Source organism: Notamacropus eugenii, chromosome X (genome assembly GCF_028372415.1).
Source record: "Notamacropus eugenii isolate mMacEug1 chromosome X, mMacEug1.pri_v2, whole genome shotgun sequence".
NCBI classification, from domain to species: domain Eukaryota; kingdom Metazoa; phylum Chordata; class Mammalia; order Diprotodontia; family Macropodidae; genus Notamacropus; species Notamacropus eugenii.
In genome coordinates this window covers 71,766,144-71,792,947 of record NC_092879.1, presented here as the reverse complement: position 1 = coordinate 71,792,947, position 26,804 = coordinate 71,766,144, and the positions used below count along the sequence as shown (strand labels likewise).

Genomic DNA, 26,804 nt, shown 5'->3' with positions numbered 1-26,804 from the left:
CCTGCTAATTGCAGTGTGACCTTGGGTGAGTAAACTCCAGAACTGGAAGAGACCTTTGAGATCATCAAACCCACCCCCCTGTTTTTAAAAAAATATTTTGTTACATTTTGAATCCTGAATTGTCTTCCTCCTTCCCTCCCAATCCCCTTATTAGAGAAAAAGTCGACATTTGACACAGATATATGTATATACATACATACATACACATATATAACCATACAATACATACTTCCATATGTCAGTTCTTTCTCTGGAGATGAATAGCATTTTCCACCTTCATATTTGAGTTGAATGTTTATATTGCTCAGAATAGCTTACTCATTCACAGTTACTCTTCAAACAATATTGCGGTTACTGTATACAGTGTTCTCTTGGTTCTTCTCATTTCACTCTGCATTATTTCATTGCAAGTCTTTCCATGTTTTTTCTAAAATCAACTCATCATTTCTTACAGCACAGTCATATTCCATCATGAACATATACATAAACATTTTAGCCATTCCCCAGTTGATAAGGCATCCCCCCAATTTCCAGTTCTTTGCTACCACAAATAGAGTTACTATAAATATTTTAGAACTTATAGATTCTTTTCCTTTTTCCCTGATCGCCTTGGGAAACAGACCGAATAGTGATATTACTGGATCGGAGGCTATACACAGTTTTATAACTCTTTGGGCATGATACCAAATTGTGCCCCAAAATTGTTGGATCAGTGTATTAATGTCCCAATTTTTCCACATCTCCTCCAACATTTGTCATTTTCCCCTTCTATCATTTTAACCAATCTGATAAATGTGGGATGGTACCTTAGAGTTGTTTTAATTTGCATTTCTCTAATCAATAATGATTTAGAACATTTTTCCATATAATTATGATTTGATTTCTTTGATTTCCTCCCCAAAACTGCCTATTCATATCCTTTGACCATTTATCAATTAGAGAATGACTCATATTCTTACAAATCTGACTCACTTCTCTATATATTTGAGATAGAAGGCCTTTATCTGAGAAACTGCTTATCTCTGCCCCTCCCCCTGCCAATTTTCTGCTTTCCTTCTAATCTTGGCTGTATTTTATTTGTACAAAATGTTTTAATTTAATGTAATCAGAATTATCTCTTTTACATCCCACAATGCTCTCTGTCTCTTGTTTATTCATAAATTCTTCTCCTATCCATTAATCTGATAGGTAATATGTTCCATGCTTTCAATCCCCTCTTTTTAACAGAGAGGGAAATTATGTCCCAGAGGGAAAACAATTTGACCATAGTCATGCACACAGTAAATGGAGTCAAAATTCAACCCCATGCCCCTGCCTCCAAATTCAGCTCTCTTGCCATCTCCCATATTCTTCTGCTTACTTCCCCTTTCTGAGTCTTGTTTTCTCCTCTGCCTCCAATAAGGGCCTTGACCCTGTCAGTTCTGATGCTCTATGGGTCCATGTCTGGATGTTGTTGGGAACTCTGCCTCTGGGCTAATCTACATTGGCACAGGGTCATCCCCATGGAGGCAGTGCTAGAATCAATCTCATTTGGAATGGCCTGAAGTTCAGTCATTGCCAGAGAGGGAGTTCTGGCCTGAGTTAGAAATCTGGGGAGACCCAACAAGCTCCCATCCATTCAATAATGTAGTTCAACTCAGGCGGGAAATTCATTAGCAGCCAAGTGTAAAATCACAGAGAGATCTATTGAAAAGAGGGTTGGGGCTACATCACAACATTAATTAACTCGAATCTTAAAAGGGACTTGCATTAAATCTGTAATGAAGAAATACCAGTGGCATTCTGTCATAGACCAAACAGAGAGTAACCATAAATTTTGATGAGCATCTATGTTCCCATAAGAGGGGCCAGCATGGTAGGGGGCTGTATTGAGAGTAGGAAGGCCTGGGTTCTATACCAGGCTGTGCTACTCACTTACTGTGTGACTCTTGATGAGTTATTTCCCCCCTCTATCTGCTCCCCACTGTAAAATGGGGGCTTAGAAGAAGATGATTTCTGTAGGCCTTTCAAGCTGTTCCCTTTCTACTGTGCTTAGAATCCTTGGGGGTGGAGGCTTCCTCTTCTGCTACACTTGAGAGATAGGAATGGTATTGAGGACATCCTCAGGTTGAACAGGCACAATTGAATGCTGGATAAATTGAGGATGACCCAAACAACAGCAGAGAAATGCTGGCCCTTGTTTGGAGAAGAAAAACAAATGAAGAGGATTTGAACCTGCTTCCTTTTGGCATGTTCCCTCCCCTTCCCCCAAAATGGACTTTAAATCATAGAATTAAAAATTCTCAGGAGTGAAGAGAAGCTGAGAGGAGATGACCCCATATACCCCAATAGAGTAATGGGATAAGAAGAGAAATAAAAGGAAAAACCAATGCAGCAAAGGCTTATTGGATGGTGACACAGATTATTTTCTTCCTTTGCATAGCCATTACTTGTCCCCAGGTTGGGGTAGGCAGGAGTGTGGGGGGACCCCAGAGAGTACCAGCCTGGCCTCTGGAAATGAATGGGCACCATTTACAAAGCCATTGACAAGCATTTGTGTGCTTAGTGGTGGCTTTGCTCACTCGTCTTAATCAAGTGCCCACTTCCAGGTCATTTCTTTTGCTCCTTAGCAGGAGCACATCGATTTGTCAACTCTGGGCCCCAATCCCCACTAAATGAGGCTCTTGCACCAATTCTCACAATCCATCTGCTAAGCTGCCATTTCTCCTGGGCCCTTTCCTCTCTTCCTCTGACTGTGCTTTGTCATCCTTCCCTCTGGCTCATGGTTGCCGATGGTGGCTTTACTCTACCGCCTCTAACTCTGCCTCCTATCAATCAGGAGGCCTGCTGAGTGCTGGGAAGTGGACCATTGCTTGGAGACGTCTCAGAGCTTTTCCTCTTGGCCTTCTCTAGAGGGAGAGAGGAGCCAGGAAGCTACACATGTTGCATGAGGTTGTGAGCCTGACCTCCTTGGACTCTCTCTTCCTCCTCCACTTGCCTCGTTTTCTATGCTATAAAATAACTTGCCATGGACAAGTAGTACAAAGTTGAGATACTGTAGTCCTTGCCCAAACTAGGCCAGATGTTTGCTATGACAGAAGAGCTTTCATAGGAGGGGAGGCCTGGCTTAGTGCCTTTCCCTTTCTGCATCTAAGGGACATCGCAGCTCTAATATCTGGTGATTATACTAGGGGAATACAGATTTGTTTAGAGAGAGATCAAACCCTGGCTCTCCTTGTTGACTATTTATGTGACTTTTGGCCTTGGTTTCCTCATTGGAAAAGTGGAGGGCTTGGGCTGGATGATCTGTAAGAGTTCTTTTCCAGTTCTCAAGATCTGAGATGATTTGACTAGGTGATGGTACCAAGAAGCTGACTCAAGCTTAGGCAAACCCCTCTCATTTTCCACTAGCATTTTCCGCTAGTTTCCCAGCTCTGTCCCACTGCCATCCTGCTGGGGAGGCTGAGGTCTCACAACTAGGAATGAGAAACTTGAGCCAAGAATACTCTTTCAGCCACCTCCCCCAAGGACCTTGTAGGAATTAGATCACGGAATGTGTTCTCATCCTTCCTTTAGCCTTGGTTTTTCACTCTCCCACAGATTTCCTGGGAGCCTCATTTCTCAGGCCTAAAAGTCACTACATCCATTGCTGCCTCCTTGCTATTTTCCCAGACTGCTATTCTTCCCTTGCACAACTGATAGCAATAGGCTTGCATCTTTGCTGTGCTTTGAATGGACTCTGAAACCTGCCTCCCTTCTATGACCCCCTTGTGCCTCACCATCAACTCCTGCAGAGTCTGCTTCTCTGAATGTCTCAAAAGGGATCCCAAAAGGTTCCTAAGGGGTGCCCATTTGGGGAAGTCCTGCAAAATAACCCAGGCTGGACTTGGAGATTGCCTAATTCCTTCATCATACATTTGGTGCGTGGTGCCAGAGGCTGCAATGGTAAACCAGCTTGGGCCCTGGCACCATTGCCTGGCTAAGGGGCTATGAAAACTGCAGTCAATACTAAGTCAATGGAGTGTCTCCTACATTATCTTTGTGCTGAATGACAGGAGACATATCTGCCCCAGGCAGTAGACATAGAATCATATCAGAGAGGGATGGAAACTATTCCTGGGGAAAGTGAAAACTGAGTTTAAGAAATTTCAAGGAAGGTGAAGACAGTGGGCCTGAGTGGAAGCATGGGATTACATCTCCTGTTTGTGTTTGTTTTTTTTTCTCCCAATGCTCTAGGTTGTCTCCAAAGCATGGTCCCGATATTCCAGATGACAGTACTGACAACATCACCATCTTCACCAGGATCCTAGACCGTCTGTTGGATGGCTATGATAATCGGCTAAGACCTGGGCTTGGAGGTCAGTCTCTATGTGGGAATCATGTACTGTGTTGGTTATTGCCATCTGCCAAATGCCCTGAGCTGTGCCATTACAGTAGCATAGGCCACAGTTAGCATGATCTCAGTCTTTGGATCTTGGAGACAATGGGAGAAAGTCTTATGCTATGCTCTGGGACTTGGGCATCTCCTTCACTGTTCTTCCCATGAAGCTCTATCCCTAGGGAGCTTTACTGTAGAAGTGTGTCACCATTTACCTTTTGAAGGGCAAACCTCAATGGTAGTGGCCCCCTGGCTCTGTCTCTCTGCCTAGGCTTGGCAGCTTTTATCAGGAGTGTCCCTCGGGCAGTGGGTCAGGGCTTGCGGCCTTCTTGGGTTTCACGTGGGGTATTTCCCCGTTGGAAGTGAGCAACAGGGTTCAGCTCATGGCATATTCCTGCTAACAAAGAACGTGATCTTCCCTAGGGAGCTCAGCCTGGCTTTCCCTGGCACAGGCAGCAGGAACAGCCCACAGCAGAGAGAATTGCCTTTACCTCAGAAGCCCTGGGCACTGTTCAGTTTGAAACTCAAAACATGAGTAATTCATTGGCTGAGCTTCCTCAATTTCTAGTCTAGAAACATGCTGCAGGATTGGGATTTTGTATGCTGATATGAGAGGGGATAGTGGCGTCCGGCACATTGTGTACAGGGCTTATTTATGTCTTCTGGCTGGCCTGAGGAGATTTGTCTACACCTCCGTTCTGGAGTGGAAGGTGACCTAGGTGTGGATTATTTACTTCTCTTCTCACTCACCCCTTGGGGCTGATGGGTTCTAGGCCTTTGGCTAAGTGAGTTTTCTCACAAGTTGGGGCTTATGGACAAAGGCTTTAAGGCAATTTAACTAACATTTCTTAAACACCTACTATATGCCAGGCCCTGTGGTAGGCACTCTAGGATATAAAAGAGTCATCCTAGCTTTGTTGCCAAGTCATTATAGCTACATTGTCAAAGGGTTAGAATTGGAAGGGACCTTTGATCTAGGGCCTGTCCTCAATGAGCTTATGTTTTACTGGGGGTTACTTCTAGAATATGTATTCAGATGAGTAAGTGCAATGTTATCTGAGGAAAGACAGAGGACTAACAAGAAATATTATTAAGATAGGTTTTGGACCCAGGTCCTCTGACAGCATTTTTCAACTCTACATCTTATTGAAAAGTTGCCTGAACTCCAGCCCCATGATTCCCCAAATCCAGATCTGGGAGTACTGAGCATAGGAGATCTGCCCTGCTTTGTGCCTCTTGGGCCTAGAGGAAAGGGTTAATGCATCAGGTTAGCCTACCTATCCACTGGGTTTATCACTTTCTTCCAGAATTAACCACAATCCCATTAATAGCTTTGCTGCCTTTCATTTCTCTGGTGAGTGGATCAATACAGGATGAATCCAGCTGAAAGGGGAGCTAGGGGACATTTAAATCCTGTCAGGACTCCATAGCAAATGCAACTCTTTGAAAGCTATTAATAAGAGTGGTGGAGGGCCTCTGGAGATCTCTTTGAGGCCCCTGATTCAATGACTCCCTTGAGCCTTATCTTTGTAAGATTTCAAACCCTTCCTCAAGTCATCTTAATAGCCTGAAATGCAATCATGCCCTTTTCTCAAGAACCAAGCAAAGGCCTTTTCCCACAAGAACCAGATCAAACAGATCCTCTGTGGGTTCAAATAAGGAGGGAAGTTGGACTGCTAGGACATTAAATCTTGTTCAAGGGATAGTAGCCAAGGGAAAGAACCTCACCTCTGCTGTCTGAGGGCCTGGGTTCAAATCTTGGCTCGGCCTGTGTAACCTTGGATAAACCATTGGATCTCTCTGGACCTCGGGTTCCTTTTGTGCAAAGTGAGGACATTGGATGAAATGAATTCTGAGGTCCCTTCCAATTTCCAATCTATGCTCTAGATGAGGCAAAACCATGCTCCTCAGCCAGGATGAAGCTCAAAGGCCACCTTCTCCCTTTTCTGATCTCTGTTCTCCCTACTAGCAGAAAGTGAGCTCCTCCTTCTCAAATTTATCCTAGCATGCTTTACTCTGTCCCTCTCTGCCTCATAGTATCCTTAGCTGTCTATCCACTGGATCCTTCCCATTGGATCACAAGCTCTCTGAGGGCAGAAATCAGGTCTTTTCTCTAGAGCACAAAGCCTGGCACTTTGGGAATGTTTGGTGAGTTGGATTTAATTGTCAGCCTGTGTATGGATTGGCACCCAGAGGGCCTGAAAGAGTTAATTCATCTTCCTCAGCAGCATCAGAAACCCTCTAGCAGGGGGTAATTGCCTTTACCAAGAGGCTCTGGCTCACTGAGCATATCATCCTTGTCACGGCTTCTGATTCTCATGGACGTCTGGGCAAATTGGCAGCCTGGGCAGGAATCAGCAGAGATGTCAGACTGGGATTGGGCCCCAGGTGTTGCCTTTATACATACAAAATCAGGAGTTTTCTGGATTAGAACAAAACATCAATGAGATGGATTAGGGGGAGAAACATTTCCTAAGCATTATTCCGCCAGAGGGCAAGGCCTCAGAACAGCAAACTTTCCAGCCCAGCTATTTTAGGTTGTCTTCTTTGTAGGAGGGAGGGGTGTCATATTAGGGACCATTATCCGCATTTGACAGATGAGGAAACTCAAGCTTAGAGAAGAGAGGCTTCTAGAAAGTGGCAGAAGTGGCACTCTACTCCTGGCCCATCCCACTATTCTGTGAATGAGGTAGCTTAGGACTGAAGTTCCTAGGGAGGTTCCAATCAGATTCATGGGCAACAAGAGAACTGGAAAAGGTTGGGCCCACAAAAGAAATGACCCCTAAGTGAGTTGGCAGAGTGTGATGGGAAAGAAGGATCCTAACAAGAACAGAATATATGGCCAGGGTAGGAAGGGGGCTGGGGATTTTGAGGTTCCTTGTCCCCCCTTCCCCATGCTTTGGTCTGGAAGTCACTCTGGGCAGCTCATTCCTGCTCCCTCGAGAGAAGGCCCAGTGGAAATAGTTCCTATTTCCCGAGTGCTTTAAGGCTTACAAAGCCCTTTCCTTGAAACAAGCCCATGGGGTGGGAAATCCAAGGAATATTAGTGCCATCTTAGAGATGAGGAAATTGGTACTCAAGAAAGGGAAATGACTTGCTCTCATGATCCCATAGGTAAAAAAAATTTCAGAGACAGGATTCAAGCCCAAGCCTCCTGACTTGGGTGCAGTGCTCTTTCCATGACACTAAACTGGGGCACCATCACCCCTCTCAGCCTCAATGAATATTATCATGTCCCCTATTTGCTTTCTTTGGAGATTTGAGGGCAGTTAAATGAAGCTGGCCTCCATGGATGCTGAAAAGGAATGGTGTAAGTTGGAGAAACTTAGAAGCAATGTCTTCTTGTTGCTTGTATACTGGGGCCTTTGCCTTTGAGAAGACCAGAACACAGATGTCAGGCAGGTCTCTCACCATGGCAAACTGGGATCATCTCAGCAGATGGCTCACTAGTCTGAAGTGAGGGCTGAACAATATGCAGTCATTCTCAAGCTGGTTAGGAAGGAAAGCTAGGAAGTAGCCTTGGGCACTCAGTTGGAGTGGCAGCCTTGCGTTAGGGGTCAGCTGAGCTTTGGGTTCCTATAAGGCAGAAAAAAATGGATCTGGGATCTTCATGAGAGAAAGGTTAGTGGAGAATGGAATAACAGTAGTCTCTTCTCCAATCTAATTTCTACAAGGACACCAAAGTGATAAGTTTAAAACACAGATCTTACCGTGTCACTCCCTTACTCAAAAATCTTCAGTGGCTCCCTATTGCACCCTAGATAAAAATACAAAATCCTAAGTTTGACTTTTAAAACCCTCCACAATCTGATTCCCACCTATGTTTCCAGTCTTATTTTATTTCCCTATATTCCTTCCCATTCCAGTCAAGCTGGCCTGCTTGCTGTTTTTCATGCATACCGTTCAGTTTCCCACCTCCTTGCCTTTACATAGCTGGCCTCCCCAGGCCTGGAATGCACTCCTTCCTCACCTCTGTCTTGTAAAATTCCTACTTTCTCTCCAAATAACAGCTCAGATGCCACCTCCTATATGGCTTTTCCTGATTCTCCCTAGTTATTAGCTTGCTCATTTCCTCTTGAAATTACTGTGTTGCTTTACAATCTTTGCATTTGCTTGCTTGTGTGTAGGTAAATACTGTAGAATGTAAACTCCCTGAAGGCAGAGACTTTTCATTTTTTTCTTTTACTATATGACTTGCACACAGTTGCTGAATAATAAATGTTTGCTGAACTCAATTGAAGGAGATTTAGAGAAAAGCAGGGACATGGAACTTGGTAAACAAGCTCTGAAAACATCTGATCAGATGGGGACTCTCTGTAACTAGTCAGCTAGCTACTGTTGGATTGCCATGGGCAATAATTTACCACTGAAACCCATGACATGTAGTCCTTCAGTTTCTGCTTGAATACCTCCAAGGCAAAGGGACTCATCACCCACAAAGGCAGTCTGATTCATGTTTCGACCATTCTAATCATCAGAAAGTTTTTCTTGATTCTTTGCTGAAATTGGAATCTCAGCAGCTTCCATCCAATGTTCCTGGTTCTGCTCTCTGGGATCAAAGAGAACGAGGCCAATCCTTCCTTCACGTGACATTCCTTCAAGTATTTGAGGACACTATCATGCCTTTCCCTGAGTCTCCCCTTCTCTGCATTAAACATGCCTCAGTCCTTCATGTCATCCTCTTGTGTCAGGATCTCAAAGAGCTTCACCATCCTGCCTACCCTCCTCTGAACACACTTCAGCTCATCAATGTCCTTCTTAAACAGTGACTGTGGCCTTTAAGCTGGGAAGGATGGTGAACCAGACTAAGTACACATCCTGGAGGTGACAGAACATTAAAAACATTGAGAGATTATCTTACAAGAGCTCAGGGAGAGAAGGACACCGAGAGAGCAGGAAAAACAAATCACAGACTATACTACTAACCAAAGATTATAGATTAAAGAATACAGACTATATTATTAACCAAAAGATCAATTGAAAGGACATCAATAAATATTGACCCATATGCCTAATTTTTCATATGTATAAAATCTTTGTCAGAAAGATCTATATCTATATCTAGGGTATCCCTGATGAAACTATGAGAAGAAAACAGACAAGGCAGGCTTTTGCATGTAACTTTCTATAACAGATTGCATCTTTTAGTCACAAAATTAACTGAAAGGTACAGAAAATACAAGATCCTGATGAGTTTATTGTTTGTTGATTACCAAAAAAACATTTGACTCATTAACAGCACTGAACGATTTCCCCGAAGCAGTTTAGCTTTTGTTCCTCTTCCCATTAAGTTGTGAGCCTGATGTGCTATCTATTTGCAGTGTCTGTCCTAAATATATGGAATGATCTATGAACTCAGTGAACTGGCCATCCAATTGTGTGTCATCACCTGTGCAATAGACATTATTCATCATTGAATTTTTCCTGTATGGATTGTAGAGAACCATAAACAATTCTCTTCAGTAGAGTACATCTTTCTAGCCACACGATTGGGAGATGCTGGGAAAACCGTATCTGATTATTTTTGTTACGTGCTGATTTACAAAAAGGCATTTGATTTGGTAGAACAAAACTCGGCCTCAGTGGCTCTTTTCCAACAAGGAGTGTCTCATGCATATGCTAAGATCAGTCAAGATTCTGTGATAAATGCAACCACAGAGATAACTCTGCTCAATATTATGAACACTAAGCAAGGCATAGGACAGGGAGATGTGTGCTTATCAGCCACAGGTGAAATAGATAGTAGACTGGGAGGTCCTCTAGATGCTCCAATTTGTGGATGACACTGTGCTGGTTGAATTGAGTCTCAGAACATTGTGAGGCCTCCTCAGTGAGGTCTATTCTTACTCAAGACAGATCAACCCAACAATCCATATGGAAAAAGCAAAATGAATAAAGAAATGTCCATTGTTCAGACTGAGATGTGCCATTGGATGGCATGTCCGTTGAACTAGTATGCATGTCTAGGTCAGATTCTTTGGGTGGACAGTGGATCAGGCCCAGAGTTGAATAGCAGGAAGAAAGGGGGGTAGATTGTATTTGGGAAGCCATGCAATGCTTTTAATGATCTAGACCTGTTCCCCGCCATAGAAAACTGTCTTTTTAACGGACATGTATTCCTGGCAATGCTCTATAGTTGTAAATGTCAGAGCATCATGGTCTCTAGGCAACTGAAGATGCAGATGATCTAAAGGGCAATGGGGAGATTCAGGCTGAGTGATAGTAGGCTGTAGCAACACTTGACCTATGTGCAAGAAGTGCTGTAAGGAGCATGAGTGAGGACCCATATAAATGGAAAAGCAAGCGAGCTGGCCATGAAATGAGACCTGGGGAGTAATAGATAGATAGGCTGAATGCTATCTTGGTACCCACAAAACGTAAAGAGAGCTAGAGGAAGACTTTCACATGTTGGGAAGATCTTCTGTGACGGATCTCGGGGAGAACACAGACAACTTCAGAGAATAAAAAGGTGTGAATGAGTTGCGATCTGCCTTAGTGGAGGAACACCCACATTGATGACACATTAGAGTTTTGGAAAAATCTGGATTTAGAATCGAGACAGGGTCAAATTGCAGCTAATAACATTACTTGTATGATCTTTGACAAGTCTCCTAATTCAGGGCTTTAGTTTCCTCATTCCAAAAAAAAATTAAAGGACTATATTTAATGAATACAAAGTTTTCTTCCAGCTCTAAATCTGCAATCCTGTGCTCTGAAAGAAGATTCACTCAACACTTATGCTTTATTAATTGTAAAGAGTAAAGGAAAGAGTTTTGGTCGTATAAAAGAAAGTAAAACTTACTGTCAACACATGCTCATCCACATTTCTGGATTATCCACAGCTAAAGGAAAGTTAGCTGTTTAGAATTTGAGTTCCTCAGCCAGGAATTGAACTGCAGGTACCCAAGAGAAGAGACCCTGGAGACTACCAAGCCTAACTCCCCCAAGGAGCTTTGCAGAAACTATAGGCAGTTGCCTAATAAGTGCTTGTTGACTGATTGATTGATTGCTGAGTTTCACTATCACTTGTTTCTGTCTCTTGGGAGCCTTGGAGAAATATTTAGTAAGCAGCAGAATGTTGATGTGGTGACTTTTCCCCTAGAGATGGCACTGTTTTATTTATTGTTGGAGGCCTTCTGTTTTTCCCATCTGGTCTCGACCACTCCATGAATGTGCTGTTCTGCCTGAGGGTGTGGCTAAGAGTAGGACCAGTCAGAGGGTAGGACCAGTCAGCACTTGAGACTAAGAGCCTTCTGGGTTGTAGGAGAGGCAGGCAGGTTTGGTTCTGCCCTTCTCATCACTCTATCAGAGCTTCAACTCTGGACAGCTCCTGGTTACCAAGAGCGTTGCCCCCATTCAAATCGTTGGGTTTTCACAGCAACGGAGGCAGAATGCCTATGTATGGATGATGGCTTTTGCTGGGAGGACAAAGTGACATCTTCTTGACAAAGCTTCTTGGCCCACAACCTGGCGTCAAGTCCTAGGGCAAGCTTAGTAAACGTGGGATTTCCATATCACTCAATCCTTTCTCCTTGAGTTTCAGAGTAGGGACTTCAGAAATCATCTAGTCTAACCCATTCCTGGTCAAGAATCAACTTAAAAATCTCTCTGACAAATGGGCATCCTGGTTGCATTTGAAAATGATTCAGTGACAGGGAACCCTACTTTTTAAGGTGGCTCATTGGACAATCCTGATTTTAGGAAGTCTTTCCTTATTTGGCCAAAGGCTATCTCTGGGTCATCCAATGACTGAGTTTAGTTTTGTACAAGTAGAATAGTCAAATCTTTTTTTTAGATGATAGCAATTATAGATTTTGGGGGGGCTGACAGTATAGAGGTCACAGAACCATAGAACTTTGGACCAAGGAGGAACCTCAGAAAGCACCTAGTTCAATATACTCATTTTAGAGAGGAGGAAACTGAAGCCCAGAGAAAGGAAAAGACTTGGGCAGGGATATACAACAAGTTTGTGGTAGAACCAGTTCTCCTGACTTCATGATGTCATGAAAGTGAGCATCTTTTTGTCATCTTGTTTGTGATGTTGGGAATGTTAATTTACCTCCCCCCCTCCCAGCTTCTGCTCTGGGGATTCATTCTGAGAAAGGGAGGCAGATAGCTGGAATGGCAGCTTAGAGATCTGAGAGGAGCTCATTTTTGGGGAGGACAGGGGGTATAACACAAAGAAGATGGGTGTTAGCTCTGAGGTTGAACTGGATGACATCCTGCCTGCCTCCACCAGGATGAGAAGAAGAGACTGACAGCTGATGGAGTGTGATTTCCTCCTGGGAAGCCATGTGGTTCCCAAGCCAGAGGAGAAGTGGGCCCTTGAGGCAGGGAGACATCTGCCACACCCTCGCAGAAGAAAATCCTCAAAGGAATGGGATGGTTTATGAGCAATCTGTCTCTCAAGTTGTTCTCTTTCCAGATGTTCCTGCCACCCCAGTGCAGATTTTGAGGGTGTGGAGAAACTTGTAGCCTGCCTACTCCAAGTCTGTGGACATGGATATCTGGGGAGCTGCTCCCTCCTTTGATGGTACCCAAACCCAGCCATACCCTGATCTTGTGTCCCACCATAATGAAGTGACCTTTTCCAAGTTGAATGGGCTCCAAGGAATTGTTTGGAATGAGAACCCATTACATAAAGTGAGGACTTATCGGTGACTCAGTAGTGCCCTTAAAGGACTAGGGAGTTGAGTCCTCTCTAGAGGTCATGGCATACTTGCTGATCAGTTGTCAAGAAGCAGAAGTTTAGTTCCTTTGCAGTGGTAGACAGGAAGGGAAGGGTCAAGCATATTGGGAGCTTGTGAAATGAAAATCCCATAATCTGGTCCCATATCAGCATTGCAGCCTTTTAATCTCCTGGGAGATTTGGGAGAGCCAACTCTCATTTCCCTATCCCCAGAAGGATGAGTACGCACAGCAATAGAAGTTCCTTATGGCCTCTAGAAGAAGAGTAGCGTGGAGGTGGTAGAGATAGTGTTGGGCTTGGATTCATGTTAAAATCTCACCTCTAACACTTGTTAGCTGTGTGACTGATCAAATGACTTTCTCTCTCTGAACCTCAGTTTCCTCATCTATTAAAGATTCTGCTTTGCTCATAGAGCTCAGCACCTTTTCTGATGAAGGGAGTAGTCCTGTGCCAGTGTCTCCCATGCCACACAATCAATTTCAAAGTTCTTAAGAGAGACCTTGAAAAATAGTAATGATACCTATAATATACACATCACCATGTTATTAAGAGGCTCAAAGGAGGGAATAATCTATGTAAAACATTTTGCAGATCTCATAGTGTTACAGAAATGACAGTTGTTATTTCTATAACACAAGCATTTCCACCAAGAGACCCCAGGCCAAAAGTTCAAGTAAGACATAATAAGCTCCCAAGCTTGAGGATTTCATCTGATCCTCTATCTGGCTGAAGACAGGAGAGAGCAGAGTGGAGCAAAGGCAGCCCCTCCCCCCCAAGGACTTGCTGTAGTGTACCAGCATCCTCTAGGATTTATCACTCATGTTATCTTAAATTGTGGTTTAGTGACCCTTCTAGAACAGCAAAATTCAGCAGAAAAATATCTTCCAAAACAATTGGCGTCATTAAGGTCAAGGGGGTAGGAGAAAGGAGATTAATTTCCCCATGTGAACCAACTTCTCTTCTGTCCTGAGGGGTTGATTTACTTGGAAACAGCTTCCCAAAGCTTCTCAGCTTGAAGGTGTTGTACAGGCCCAGCAAGCAGATTCATTTGGGGCCCCACTCCACTGGTTTTTCTATTAAGCCTTGGTGACAGATTGATCACATCTGGAGGAGATTTCCTAAAGTGGATTGAGTCCTACCTTGGTAGAAATCAATGCACAGCCCAAAAGATGAATGATCCTGCCAGCTGCCCAGCAAGTGCAGCCCCTGGCCAGAGTGGCAGTGAGTGCAAGGGCAAGACCACAAGATAGGCTCAACAAAGCACCTGCACTGTTTGATCAAATGGGAAAGGTGGCAGAACCAACTTTTTCATCAGCTAATGTCCTGTTCACAGAAAACTTGCCCATTTGTTTCTTCCTGTTGATTTTTTACATATGGGCTCCTGGCAGGGTGTTTGAGAAAAGCCCTGGGCTCAGGTGTCAGGATACCTAGATTCTAGTTTCAGCCTAGTCACGGACTTTGGGGCCTGACTTTTGGTATCTCCTCTCAGCTAAATAAAGATAATAATACCTGACTTTAGAGGTCGTTTTCATCGTAAAATTCAATGGTAGGTTTAATTCAATAAATGTTTATCAAGTACTAGACTTAGAATCAGGAATTAGAGCTCCAAGTTTACTAACTCTGAGGCCAAACCCAAGTCACTTCCTTTCTCTGAGTCTTATTTTCTCAGCTGTAAAATGGGAATAAGAATATTTGTAGTACCTACCTTGCAGGGCCGTTGTGAGGAACAAATGAACGAGTATATGTAGAATGCTTTGCAAGCCTTAAGAAATGGAAATTTCAGCAATAACAATAAGAATTAGTAGTAGTAGTAGGGCAAGCATCCACATGGTGGTCAAAGAAGCCATACAAGGGTACTCTCAAGGTCTCTCCTAAGAACATTGGAATTGATTGTGTGACATAGGAGACACTGACACAGGACCTCTTAGCATGGTGTGCCTTCATCAGAAAAGGCTGTGCCCTATGAGAAAAGCAGAATTGAAGCAGCTCCAAAGAAACTCGAGATGCACAAATTTAGAGCCATCTCTACCATAAATGTTCACATGGACTATTTGTGCCCAACCTGTGGTAGAACGTTCTGAGCTTGTATTGGTCTGATCAACCACAGTTGGATACACTGAAACTTGACTCTAGAATAGTGATGTCATTTTGGTCCTCTTTGAGAACGAAGGACAACAGCCACTTTACTAGGGAGTCAGGGGGTCAAAGATAAAAAAAGAGAGTCTTACAGTACCTGGCACATACTAGGTGTTTAATAAGTGCTTGTTGATGCCTCAGATTAGACACCATCCAGTGATGTAGATTGTCGTACTGCCTTTCTTAGTAATGTTCTTCATGAATTGTGTCCAAAAAGATATCTTTCTGTGGTTGAACCTATCTGACCTAGTTCTGCTAGGCTTTAGATGACAGGCCTAAGGCATGCACTTCCCTAGTCTGGAAAAGGTTTATGAGAGCTTGTGCTCCTTGGGCCTTCCCTTCAAGACCCCAGGACCTGAGCTGCCCCTCTGAGGCATCAGAGGGGGATTTTGGTCAAGCAGTGCATGTATGAAATAGCTCAAATACCTTCCATGACATTCTACATGTGCAGGAATGTCCCAATCCTCCAAAGATCCAAAGGATAGACCACTTAATTAAGTTTCCCATTCAAGTGCTAAGAAAACATAAGTGGTACTCTCCAAGCATAAGGTATGGTTATGATCTAAAATGGGTCCCTTAGCAGAGGAAAGGAGCAGTGAAGCGAATGACCACCTTTCCTTTTCTCTTATCAACTCTCAGAGAGCATCTTGGATTGAGGTACATGGGAAGTGTATGGCAGCTTCAGTGATCATCAGGGCCTGGTTACCTAAGGGTTAATCAGGAGAACCATGGAAATCCAAAGATGCCAACCCAAGAGCATGGCTCTTATGCAGTTCAGTTAACTCAGCAGTAAGATCACTGGCAGATTGCTTGGATGGCATCATGTCCTTCTAAACTTTGGACTCTCTGTGGGTGTCTATCTCAAAAGAAAATCAGTCTACTTTGGAAGAGTCCTAGGTTCAGGGATTTCAAGCTGGAAGGGGCTTTTGGGGTCATGAAGTTTTCACAGCTGAGAAAGGAGAGAGGTGCAGTTGGTAAATGGAGAAGTTGAGAATTGAGCCCAGGTCTTCTGAGTCTAAGCCAAGTAGTGTTTCTCCTGTACCACAAAAGGAGAATGCCAGTCCACTCTCTCTCTCTTTAACAGTACCTGTTGTGTTTTTGCTTGTCCTGCCTTTTCTGAACCCATCAGTTAAAGACCTCCTGTGGGTGCCAGTCCCTTGGAGCACCAGGAAACATTAACAGGAAGTACAGTTGGCATGGGAAAGGGCACATGTATAGCAGGAATCCAGACCACTTGTTTTTAATAAAGCAACATCTATAATCAGCTTAATTACCCTCTCAACAAATACAAATAGACAAATCAAGAGAATATTAAATAAAACTCACATTGCAATCACTCAAGCTCTTTGAGCCAGTGAAGAGCTATGGATATTATACCTAGCCACAGGGGCTGGGTTTTCTCTGGGCAACCTTCCTCCTCCCCCAGTCATTTGTTTGGTCATTTAGAGAAGCCCAGTAATTATGTGCTCGGGGGACAGCAGCAAGGCTTAAATCAGTGCTAAAGGTGCTCTATTGTTGAGAAAGAAGAGAAGAGCAACTCAGGGAGAGCACTTTCTTTGGGAAACGTTTGCTTCAGTTGGTTTTTGTTTTTTCTTGAGAACACTGGAACAAGGAGACGGGTGAATGTGATTAGATGCTTCCTCAGCTGGTCCCAGGCAGAGAATTGGGAGGGACATGGGGCAGAGTGCAACCCCCTCTACAACATCCACCCACCCCCCATCCCCCATCCCCCAAACAGGAAAACCTCTGAAGACTTTCAGTGGTGGAGCGCTTGACTACCTTCTAAAGTAGCAGATTTCACATCCCTGCTCTCATTGTTAGGAAACTTTTCTTGACATCAAACCTAAATCTGTCCCTCTGAAGTCTCTTCCCATTGCTTCCGGTTTTGCTCTCTGGGGCCAAAGAGAAGTTGAATCCCTCCTACGTAAGGCTCAAAAGCAGTTATCATGGCTCCCTCAATTTCTTTTCCAGGGTAAATGTTCTTAGCTGCCTCAATGGGATTCTAATATGGTGTGAACTTGAGGTCCTTTGCCATCCTGCTTCCTTCTTCGGGTCCCTCTCCAAATTATACATATGTTCCCAAAATGAAGCATCCAAAACTGAGCTCAGGACCCTAGATGAGGTCTGACCAGTGCAGAGGATGGAAGGGCTATAATCTCCCTAGCCCTGGACATGATACTTCTCTTAATACATCCCATGTTTGGGTGACTTTTCTAGGCTCCTATAGGTGATAAGATTTCTTCATTTGGAATTGGGGAATTAAAGATCAGACTGAAATATTTAACCAGGTTCCAACTGGGACCAACTTTGCCAAAATTGTGAAATCATAAAATTTTGTGCTCTATCCTCCCCTCTACTCTTGTATTCACATCTTCACATGGTCCTTACTTCAAAATCTTAGTACCCTAATGCTTCCTGTCCCTTTCTTTTCTGCTATCAATCAGCTAGTCAGTCAACAAGCATTTATTAATTGCTTACTATGCACCCCAACCTTTATTCAAACTCGGGTGCAAATTGCTGAAAACAATTAACAATAGAAGGTGTTACACTTTGTTTGCTCAAAGTGTTTGATATCTGAGGTATCAGCCATGAAGTGAGGCTTGGGCATGGGTCCCTTGCAATCACATTATGTGGGTCAGTCCTACCTTTCATCAGTCCCTTTGAGATTAATGGACCCCTCAAAATGAACACAGATGCAAGAGACAAAGGAGATGGATGTAACTTTGTGAACAACTTCCAGCAGTGGAAGGAAGAACTTCTTGGGGGCTCCAAATGGACAAGACACAAAATAGGTCCAAGGGAGACTAATTGGGCAGGTTTAGAACACATCAATCAACTTTTTTGGGAGGCTTTGCAGGGAAGAGAAGACAGTGAGCAGAGGGAGGAGTCCTGTCAGATGACATCTGGCATGGGGCCTGGGGTGCCACGCAGCACTGACAGCTGGAGCTTTTGAGCCCAGGGAGGGCTGGGAGCAGCTTTGCTTTCCCCATCTGTGCCCTAGGACATTGTCAGTCCCCACTTGGAATCAAGATGGGACTCAGGGAATTGGTGCTGGGCAGTGGGACAGAAAGGACTCAGCATACATTGAAGAGATGATCAGGCAAATGACCGAGTGGCTGTTTTTAGAGTCTTCTCATGGTCACAGAGAGGAAAGCCAATGAGTAGAGTAGAGGGGTGGCACCAACCAGGTAAGAAAAGCAAGGCAGCCATTCTTGATTGGGAAAGTTTGCTTTTCTCTCCCAGTAAAAATGAGAGAGAGGAGCTGTATAATTTCTGGTTGTAGGCTTCCTTTCCTTCCATGGATCAGGAGAGAAACAACATACAGAGTGCACGTGATGGACCAGCATTTATAGTATTAGATCAACTTTGGCAAGGAACACTGCATAGGATTATTGTGCAAATTGAAGATGCCGATGGGATTTTTTTTTTTTAATTTATTTATTTAACTTTTAACATTCATTTTCACAAAATTTTGGGTTACAAATTTTCTCCCCTTTTATCCCCTCCCCCCCCAAACACCAAGCATTCTAATTGCCCCTATGACCAATCTGCTCTCTCTTCTATCATCCCTCTCTGCCCTTGTCTCCATCTTCTCTTTTGTCCTGTAGGGGCAGATAGCTTTCTATACCCCTTTACCTGTTTTTCTTATTTCCTAGTGGCAAGAACATTACTTGACAGTTGATCCTAACACTTTGAGTTCCAACTTCTCTTCCTCCCTCCCTCCCCACCCCTTCACTTTGGAAGGCAAGCAATTCAATATAGGCCATATCTGTGTAGTTTTGCAAATGACTTCCATAATAGTTGTGTTGTATAGGACTAACTATATTTCCCTCCATCCTATCCTGTCCCCCATTACTTCTATTCTCTTTTGATCCTATCCCTCCCCATGAGTGTCGACCTCGAATTGCACTCTCCTCCTCATGCCCTCCCTTCTATCATCCCCCCCACCCTGCTTGTCCCCTTGTCCCCCACTTTCCTGTATTGTGAGATAGGTTTTCCTACCAAAATGAGTGTGCACTTTATTCTTTTCTTTAGTGGAATGTGATGAGAGTAGACTTCATGTTTTTCTCTCACCTCCCCTCTTTATCCCTCCACTAATGAGTCTTTTGATTGCCTCTTTTATGAGAGATAATTTGCCCCATTCAATTTCTCCCTTTCTCTTCCCAATATATTTCTCTCTCACTGCTTGATTTCATTTTGTTTTAAAGATATGATCCCATCCTATTCAATTCACTCTGTGCACTCTGTCTCTATGTAAGTGAGCGTGTGTGCATGTGTAATCCCACCCAGTACCCAGATACTGAAATGTTTCAAGAGTTACAAATATTGTCTTTCCATGTAGGAATGTAAACAGTTCAGCTTTAGTAAGTCCCTTATGACTTCACTTTGCTGTTCACCTTCTCATGGTTCTCTTCATTCTTGTGTTTGAAAGTCAAATTTTCTTTTCAGCTCTGGTCTTTTCATCAAGAATACTTGAAAATCCTCTATTTCATTGAAAGACCATTTTTTCCCCTGAAGTATTATAGTCAGTTTTGCTGGGTAGGTGATTCTTGGTTTTAGTCCTAGTTCCTTTGACTTCTGGAATATACTGTTCCATGCCCTTCGATCCCTTAATGTAGAGGCTGCTAGATCTTGTGTTATCCTGATTGTATTTCCACAATACTTGAATTGTTTCTTTCTAGCTGCCTGCAGTATTTTCTCCTTGACCTGGGAACTCTGGAATTTGGCCACAATGTTCCTAGGAGTTTCTCTTTTTGGATCTCTTTCAGGCGGTGTTCTGTGGATTCCTTGAATACTTATTTTGCCCTCTGGTTCTAGAATCTCAGGGCAGTTTTCCTTGATAATTTCATGAAAGATGATGTCTAGGCTCTTCTTTTGATCATGGTTTTCAGGTAGTCCCATAATTTTTAAATTGTCTCTCCTGGATCTATTTTCCAGGTCTGTTGTTTTTCCAATGAGATATTTCACATTATCTTCCATTTTTCCATTCTTCTCTCTTTGTTCTGTTATTTCTTGGTTTTGCATAAAGTCATTAGCCTCCATCTGTGCCATTCTAATTTTGAAAGAACTATTTTCTTCAGTGAGCTTTTGAATCTCCTTTTCCATTTGGCTAATTCTGCTTTTGAAAGCATTCTTCTCCTCATTGGCTTTTTGAACCTCTTTTGCCAATTGAGTTAGGCTAGTTTTCAAGGTGTTAATTTCTTCAACATTTTTTTGGGTCTCCCTTAGCAGGGAGCTGATCTGCTGTTCATGCTTTGACTTCATGTCTCTCATTTCTCTTCCCAGCTTTTCCTCCACCTCTCTAACTTGATTTTCAAAATTCTTTTTGAGCTCTTCCATGGCCTGAGCCCATTGGGTGGGCTGGAACACAGAAGCCTTGATTTCTGTGTCTTTGCCTGATGGTAAGCATTGTTCTTCCTCATCAGAAAGGAAGGGAGGAAATGCCTGTTCGCCAAGAAAGTAACCTTCTATAGTCTTATTTCTTTTCCCTTTTCTGGGCATTTTCCCAGCCAGTGACTTGACCTCTGAATATTTTCCTCACACCCACCTCACCTCCTGATCCTCCCAGCCCGTGTTTGTGGTCTGAGATTCAAATGCTGCTTCCAGCCTCAGGGCTTTTGGCGGGGGCAGGGCTGCTATTCAGTATGAGATTATGTTCTGGTGCTGAGGTCGGGGCAGGGCCACCTCTCAGGCTCAGTTCCCTCAGGGGGTTTATGCACAGACCTTCTGCAATGGATTCAGGCTCCCGCCCGCTTGGGGAGCCCCTGTCTGCAGCCGCCTCTCAGCTTCTACCTCCCGGGGGGGGGGCCTGAATTATGGGGGCACCCCACTCCCCTCTCGACCCGCCAAAGAGACTCTCTCACCCACCCCTGTCACCTGTGGGTGGAGGGACTTGTGCGGCCGCTGGAGATCCCGTCCCTGAAGCCTGCTCAGATCTCTTTCTCTCGGTGCCGCAGCCGTGGCCGCAGCAGGTCTGGGCTGGGCTTTGTGTCTGCAGCGCGACGGACCTTTTGCGAGAGGGATCTTTTCCTCTCGGTGCCGTGGCCGCGGCAGGGCTGCACTCAGCTCCCAGTCCCGGCGCCCAGTCCGCAGCGCAAAGGACCCCCCCGCGAGAGGTTTGCAGGTCTCTCTGGAACAGAAATCTCCCTCGCTCCAATGTTCCGTGGCCTCTGGGTGCGGAATTCGCCGTGAGTTACTTCCCTGTAGCCATTCTATGGGTTGTGGGTTCAGAGCTATGTGTATGTGCGTCTTTCTACTCCGCCATCTTGGCTCCGCCCCCCGATGGGATTTTTTTTACGCAAGAGAGAAAACTCTTAACTACAGGAGACATTGTTTTGGCAAGATGAGCATACAGATGGGCTTTCTTGGTTTCCAGCTACAAGGGGATGAAATAGAGAAGGAATTGGTATTTGGTTCAAGAGTCATTTGGGTGAATAGTTCCCCTCCCCCCCAGTCCCTGTCATTGACCATGTTTGGCTGGTGAACATTTAATTTCGAATAAGCTAGGGTATTATTGAAGCTATATTACTTACTATTCATAGGCTTCATGTTGCAATCACAAGCAGGGAAAGTCTCTGCTGGTAGAATGGCTTTGCTTTCTGGTCCATGGGAACTTGGTGCTAGTCAGTAAAGCCAAATATGTGGCCTAGTCGTTGTCGCACCTCCCCAGGCATGAGGTCTCATCAGGTTGTCCCTTTCCCAAATGCCCAGTGAGGAGGAGAACTAGGAAAGCATTTGAACTTTCTACTGGCCCAGGTTCACACTTGGTGTGTGTATCTGGACAAGCAGTGTTACTGAACTGAAGGAGATTGGCACGTTAATTTGGATCTCCCAAATGTAATTAGGTCTCATGCTATGTGGTATGAAATACATGAGCTAGCTACTAGATTCTTGAATCACAAATTGAGAAGAAACTTCAAGACATTCCGTGCCACTTCAGGGCTTCCCCTCTATAGTACTTTTGACAGATGGTAAGGGAGATTATGGAGACCATGACGAGTGGCCCTGATTTTCTCAGTAAAATAAGGGCTAAGAGAAGGGGTCTGGGAGAGGGATAGGGGTTTGAGGGAGGGGAATGTTTGAAATTGCAGCTTCAGGGAGTGTGATAGGTAATTGGGGAGGAATAAAAGAGTTGATACACAACAATGAGGGCCCAGTTGAGATTAAACAACAAAAACAAGAAGGGGACCCAGTTGGAATAGTCACCTGACTCCTTTCAGCAATATTCAGCAACACTGAACTAGAAAGAAAAATGGTGGACCATGGGGGACCCCAAGATTGAAGACTGGCAAAATGTGAACAGAAAGGCAAGGGGGCAAGGAAATGGAGGGTAGAAATCAATACTGTGAAGAAAGGAAGGTGAAGTTAGGCCAAGAGTGATTATTTGGAAAAACAGAGATGGGTAAAAGGATTAGAGGTCATAGTGAGGAAAAAGACTAAGTTCATGATTGAGGCAGTGGGGAAAAACAGAAGGAAAAGAGATTATGGTCAGATAGGGGAATTTCAGAGCTCAAGATTACAGAAGTGGCAAAGTTATTGGTGGTGGTAAGATCTTGGGGATGACCACCACTGTGGATAGGTGAGGCTGAGTGAATATATAGTTGAGGTGTTGAGGTTAATGAACTGAATTTCCAGGATGTTCAAGGAAATATCAACATGTGTTTGTTGGTGTCCCCAAGCATGAGGGCAGGGTGGCGATGGAGACAAACTGAGCTAGTTACTGAACTCCTTGAGAATGGGAGGAAAATGACCTTGAGTCTGATATACTGTGGTAACAAGAATCTGAAATGGGGATGATAGTCATAGATAGAGGGAACTTTAAAGGAGAAGGGAAGGCATCTGAGAGAGGGTGTGGAAAAGGCAGTGAGGAACTTGGTGAATGCCCACTCCCCCTCTTGGCCAAATTGGTCAGAGAGCATAAGAGAAAGAATACCCTACATTAGCCAGAGATGCAGAATTTTCTAGGGAAAGCATGGTTTCCATGGGCCCTAGAAGATGGAAAGAGTGAGAGGAAGAAATCCAAGATGAAAGGGATTTTGTTCGTGAGTGTTGGTTCCTCAGGCCCTGATGGAATCAAAAGACATAAGTGGATATGAACTGTGGAAAGATAGGAGAGAGGGAAATAAGAATAAAGAATCCGGTGGGGAGCAATTAGGGAGGATGGTTATCTCAGCAGATGTTGGTTCAGAATCTTGGGGAGAAATCCAGCAGGACCTAGGAGTTTGCCTTTAATAGGATCGGGGAAGAACCTAGCTGATGGGAATCTCTACCCTCTGGGGCCAATGATTACTGGTGTGGGGGGGAGGTAGCATTTGTTTCCTCAACACTGACTGTTGTCCCTATCTTTGCCAATTTGCATGGAGTGAGGTCTAACACCTCTGAGAAGGTGTTTTAATTTGTATTTCTCCTACTATTAGTGCTTCTGAGCATATTTTCATCTGGTCATTTATGGCTTACAAATCTTTTGAAAAGTGACTATATTCATTCATATTCTGTTGGGAAGAATGATTTGCTCTATGTTTGCACCTGTTCCTTGAATATTTTGGATAACAGGCTTCTATCAATGAGATTTGACACAAATATTTTGCTACCTCTATACTTTCTTTTCTAATTTCATCTTCATTTATTTTATTATTGCAAAAGCTTTTGAATTTTATGTGGTTGCTATTATTTATTTAATCTTTTATGATCACCTCTCTATCATGTTTGATTAGGAATTCTCCTAGCCATCATTGTGAAAGTTATAATTTCTGATATCTAGTTTTCTTCTTCTCCTCCTTCTTCTTTTTTCCTTTTTATTTTCCTTCCTTCTCCTCCTGCTCCTCCTTCTCCTTCTCTTCCTCTTCTTTCTACTTTTTGTCATTTTCCTTTTACATTCAGGTTATATATCCATTTTGATCTTATTGTGGTATGTGGCATTAATTGTTGGTCTAAACCTAATTTTTTTCCAAACTGTTTTCCAGTTTTCTTAATGGTTCTTGTCAAATAGGGAGTACTTCCCCCACTAATTTATGTTCTTGGGTTTATCAAACAATTGCTTTTGTTTCCTATTTATCTAGTTTGTTATACTGATCTACTTTTCTGTTTTATAAAACTAGTACCAAATAGTTTTTATGACTACTGCTTCATATATGTATAGTTTGAGGTGTGGTAATGCTGTGTCTCCTTTGGGTGTTCTTTTTCTCATTAATTTCCTTGAAGTTCTAGACATTTTGTTCTTCAAAATTCTGGGAGCTCTCCAGAGTCATTTCCAGTCATGAATCACATCTCCTCAAGATTCAGTGATGCTTAGGAGCTTAAATTTGCCTCCTTTTGTTAATTAACATATCTCTTTGATTATTACCTATTCTTTCCACATTTGTATCTAGACATCAGAGGGAAGATTTTTATCACTGACTGTCTTATCAAATATTATCTTGCATCATTGTAGAGTGGAAAGAAAGACTTTTTCTGAGTGACTTTACAACAATTTTTCATCCATTGGGTTCTTTCAAATGAAGAAGAACCATCAGGAGATGTACTCCTACTATCCCTACAAGGATGGCGATTAACTGTTTTCTGCTATCTCCCTGCCCACCCGGTACTTTGCCAAATGAGTTGCACATGGTAGGAACTTAAGAAATGCTTGGATTAACAACTGACCTCCATCCAACGAACATTTATTAAGCAATTAACATGTGCAAGATACCATGCTTGGTGCCAGTAATGTGAAGGTGAAAAATTATACAGGGCCATTAAGGAGCAGGATCTAAGGACCTTTACCCCAGTAGATTGTGATAATTGATTGGATCGCTGGCATATAAAAATTGAATATACCAAGTCTCTCTCGAATAGTATCTTAGAATCATAGACTATTATGGTTAGAAGGGCCCTTAGACATTATCTAGTCCAACCCCCTAATTTCATAGATGGGGAGACTGGCAGTGATTTTAGATGAAGCCTGCTTAGATGTGGGGGTGGGAGTGGACTGCCTGATCTCTGGAGGTTCTTTTGAACTATTTTCTATGAATACTGATCATATATATCTGTCTGATGTAGTGCTCTGGTCTCCTCAAGAGGAATAGAGAATATAAAAGCTAACAGCATTAAGGACCCAAATATGGCCTCAGATTAGGTTGATGATGATGCTTAAGCATCAAGAAAGAAAAAAAGCCCACCAAATGATTCCAGTCCAATTTATACATTAGGAAGGTTGCTTTAAGGAATGTGGGGAAAAGAAAAATATTGCAGATATAGAAATTGAGGCCCACACAGGAGGAGTGACTTTCCCAAGAAATGTGACAGAACTGGGTATTTAAGCCCATGTAACCTGACTCCAATTCCAAACCCTACTCGATCCCTGAAGATGTGTTATCTGGTGTAAAAAAAAGAGTACAACTAAAGAAGGGGCTCATTCTTTGCAGGAATCAAAGGTCAGAATGAATGGGGAGATACAATAGGATCAAGATTCTGGCAGTGCATACTTAAGATACAGCAGATGAATCCTGCTTGGGGGAGATGGGAGAAGCCCAAATCCAGAAATCCCATAGTGGTTGTTCCAAATGGAGTTAGGGAAATGTACAGAAAGAGCCTCAATTTTGAGCATGCTTTCTCTTAAGTCTTCAAAGAAGATGATATTGACATAGTGAGAACAAAAGAACTTGGGATAGGTTGGATCTGTGGTGGGTCTGAAACTTACCGGATATTATTGAGAGCTGTGAAATGGGTCCTCTTGTTCCTGCTCCCAAGGGAGAAGCTCCCAAAGCCTTTATAGGTGACCAGTAGAGAATGTTTCTTTGGAGCTTTAGAAATGTCACTAATTAAGAAGGAGGATAAACACAGCCAATGAACATGAAGACAGGGAGGCAGCAGGGAGACGTCCTAAATTCCCAATTGGTCACACTTTTTCACAAAATAAGGTCAAATAGAATTAGAATCTTAATATTAATCTCAACAGAGGAGGTAGAGCTGGGGAAGTTGGCTCTGAGATTGAATGGATCAGGGCTGTTCAGTCAAGTTAGACAGTTTTAAATCTACCGCGGCTGATGAACTGTGCCCTAGAGCACTCTAAGGACAGACATGAAATAGCAGTCTATAATGATTATATGTGAGACCCTGTGGAGGACTGGTGAGCTCCCAAATCTCTGAGAACAGGTGAGGATGAACTATGATCCCTCTCCCTCCCTCCCTCCCTCCCTCTCTATCCCTCTCCCTCCCTCCTTTCTCCCTCCCCTTCCTTTCCTTCTTTTTCCTCCTTATTCTATCACTCTCTTTCTCTCTCCTCTTTCTCTACCCTTCCTTCCCTCCTCATGCTTTTCTTTGTTGCCATCTGTGTCTCTGTCTTGCTCATAAAGATTTAAGACTCATTCTTCTCTTCCTCTTTGTTTTCCTCTCCTTCCTATAGCTAGGAATGAGATATCATCACCCTCTCCCCCTCCAAATAGTCTGAATCATTAAAAATCAAGCACCTGGAGGATAGGCAGGTGTTGAAGTAAAGAATAATCCCAACTAGTCACGACAAAAACCAAACAAGATGAGCACATATTTCGGTTTCTTTATTTTTGGTCATTGTCAACCAAAAATATTGTGAATATGGGGAAATAAATAGTCTGGTCTCAGGAAGGCTGGGGTATGGGTTTTTTC

At 43.4% G+C, this 26,804-nt stretch overlaps 1 protein-coding gene across 1 annotated transcript in view; it reads left to right on the top strand.

The window, feature by feature from the left end:
* GABRA3 (gamma-aminobutyric acid type A receptor subunit alpha3) overlaps window positions 1–26,804 on the top strand; it is a 140,415-nt gene that overhangs the window by 14,509 nt on the left and 99,102 nt on the right. The window contains exon 2 of the mRNA XM_072627280.1: window positions 4,216–4,337. Within this exon, the coding sequence (XP_072483381.1) occupies window positions 4,216–4,337 (122 nt within the window). The remainder of the gene's footprint in view (window positions 1–4,215; window positions 4,338–26,804) is intronic.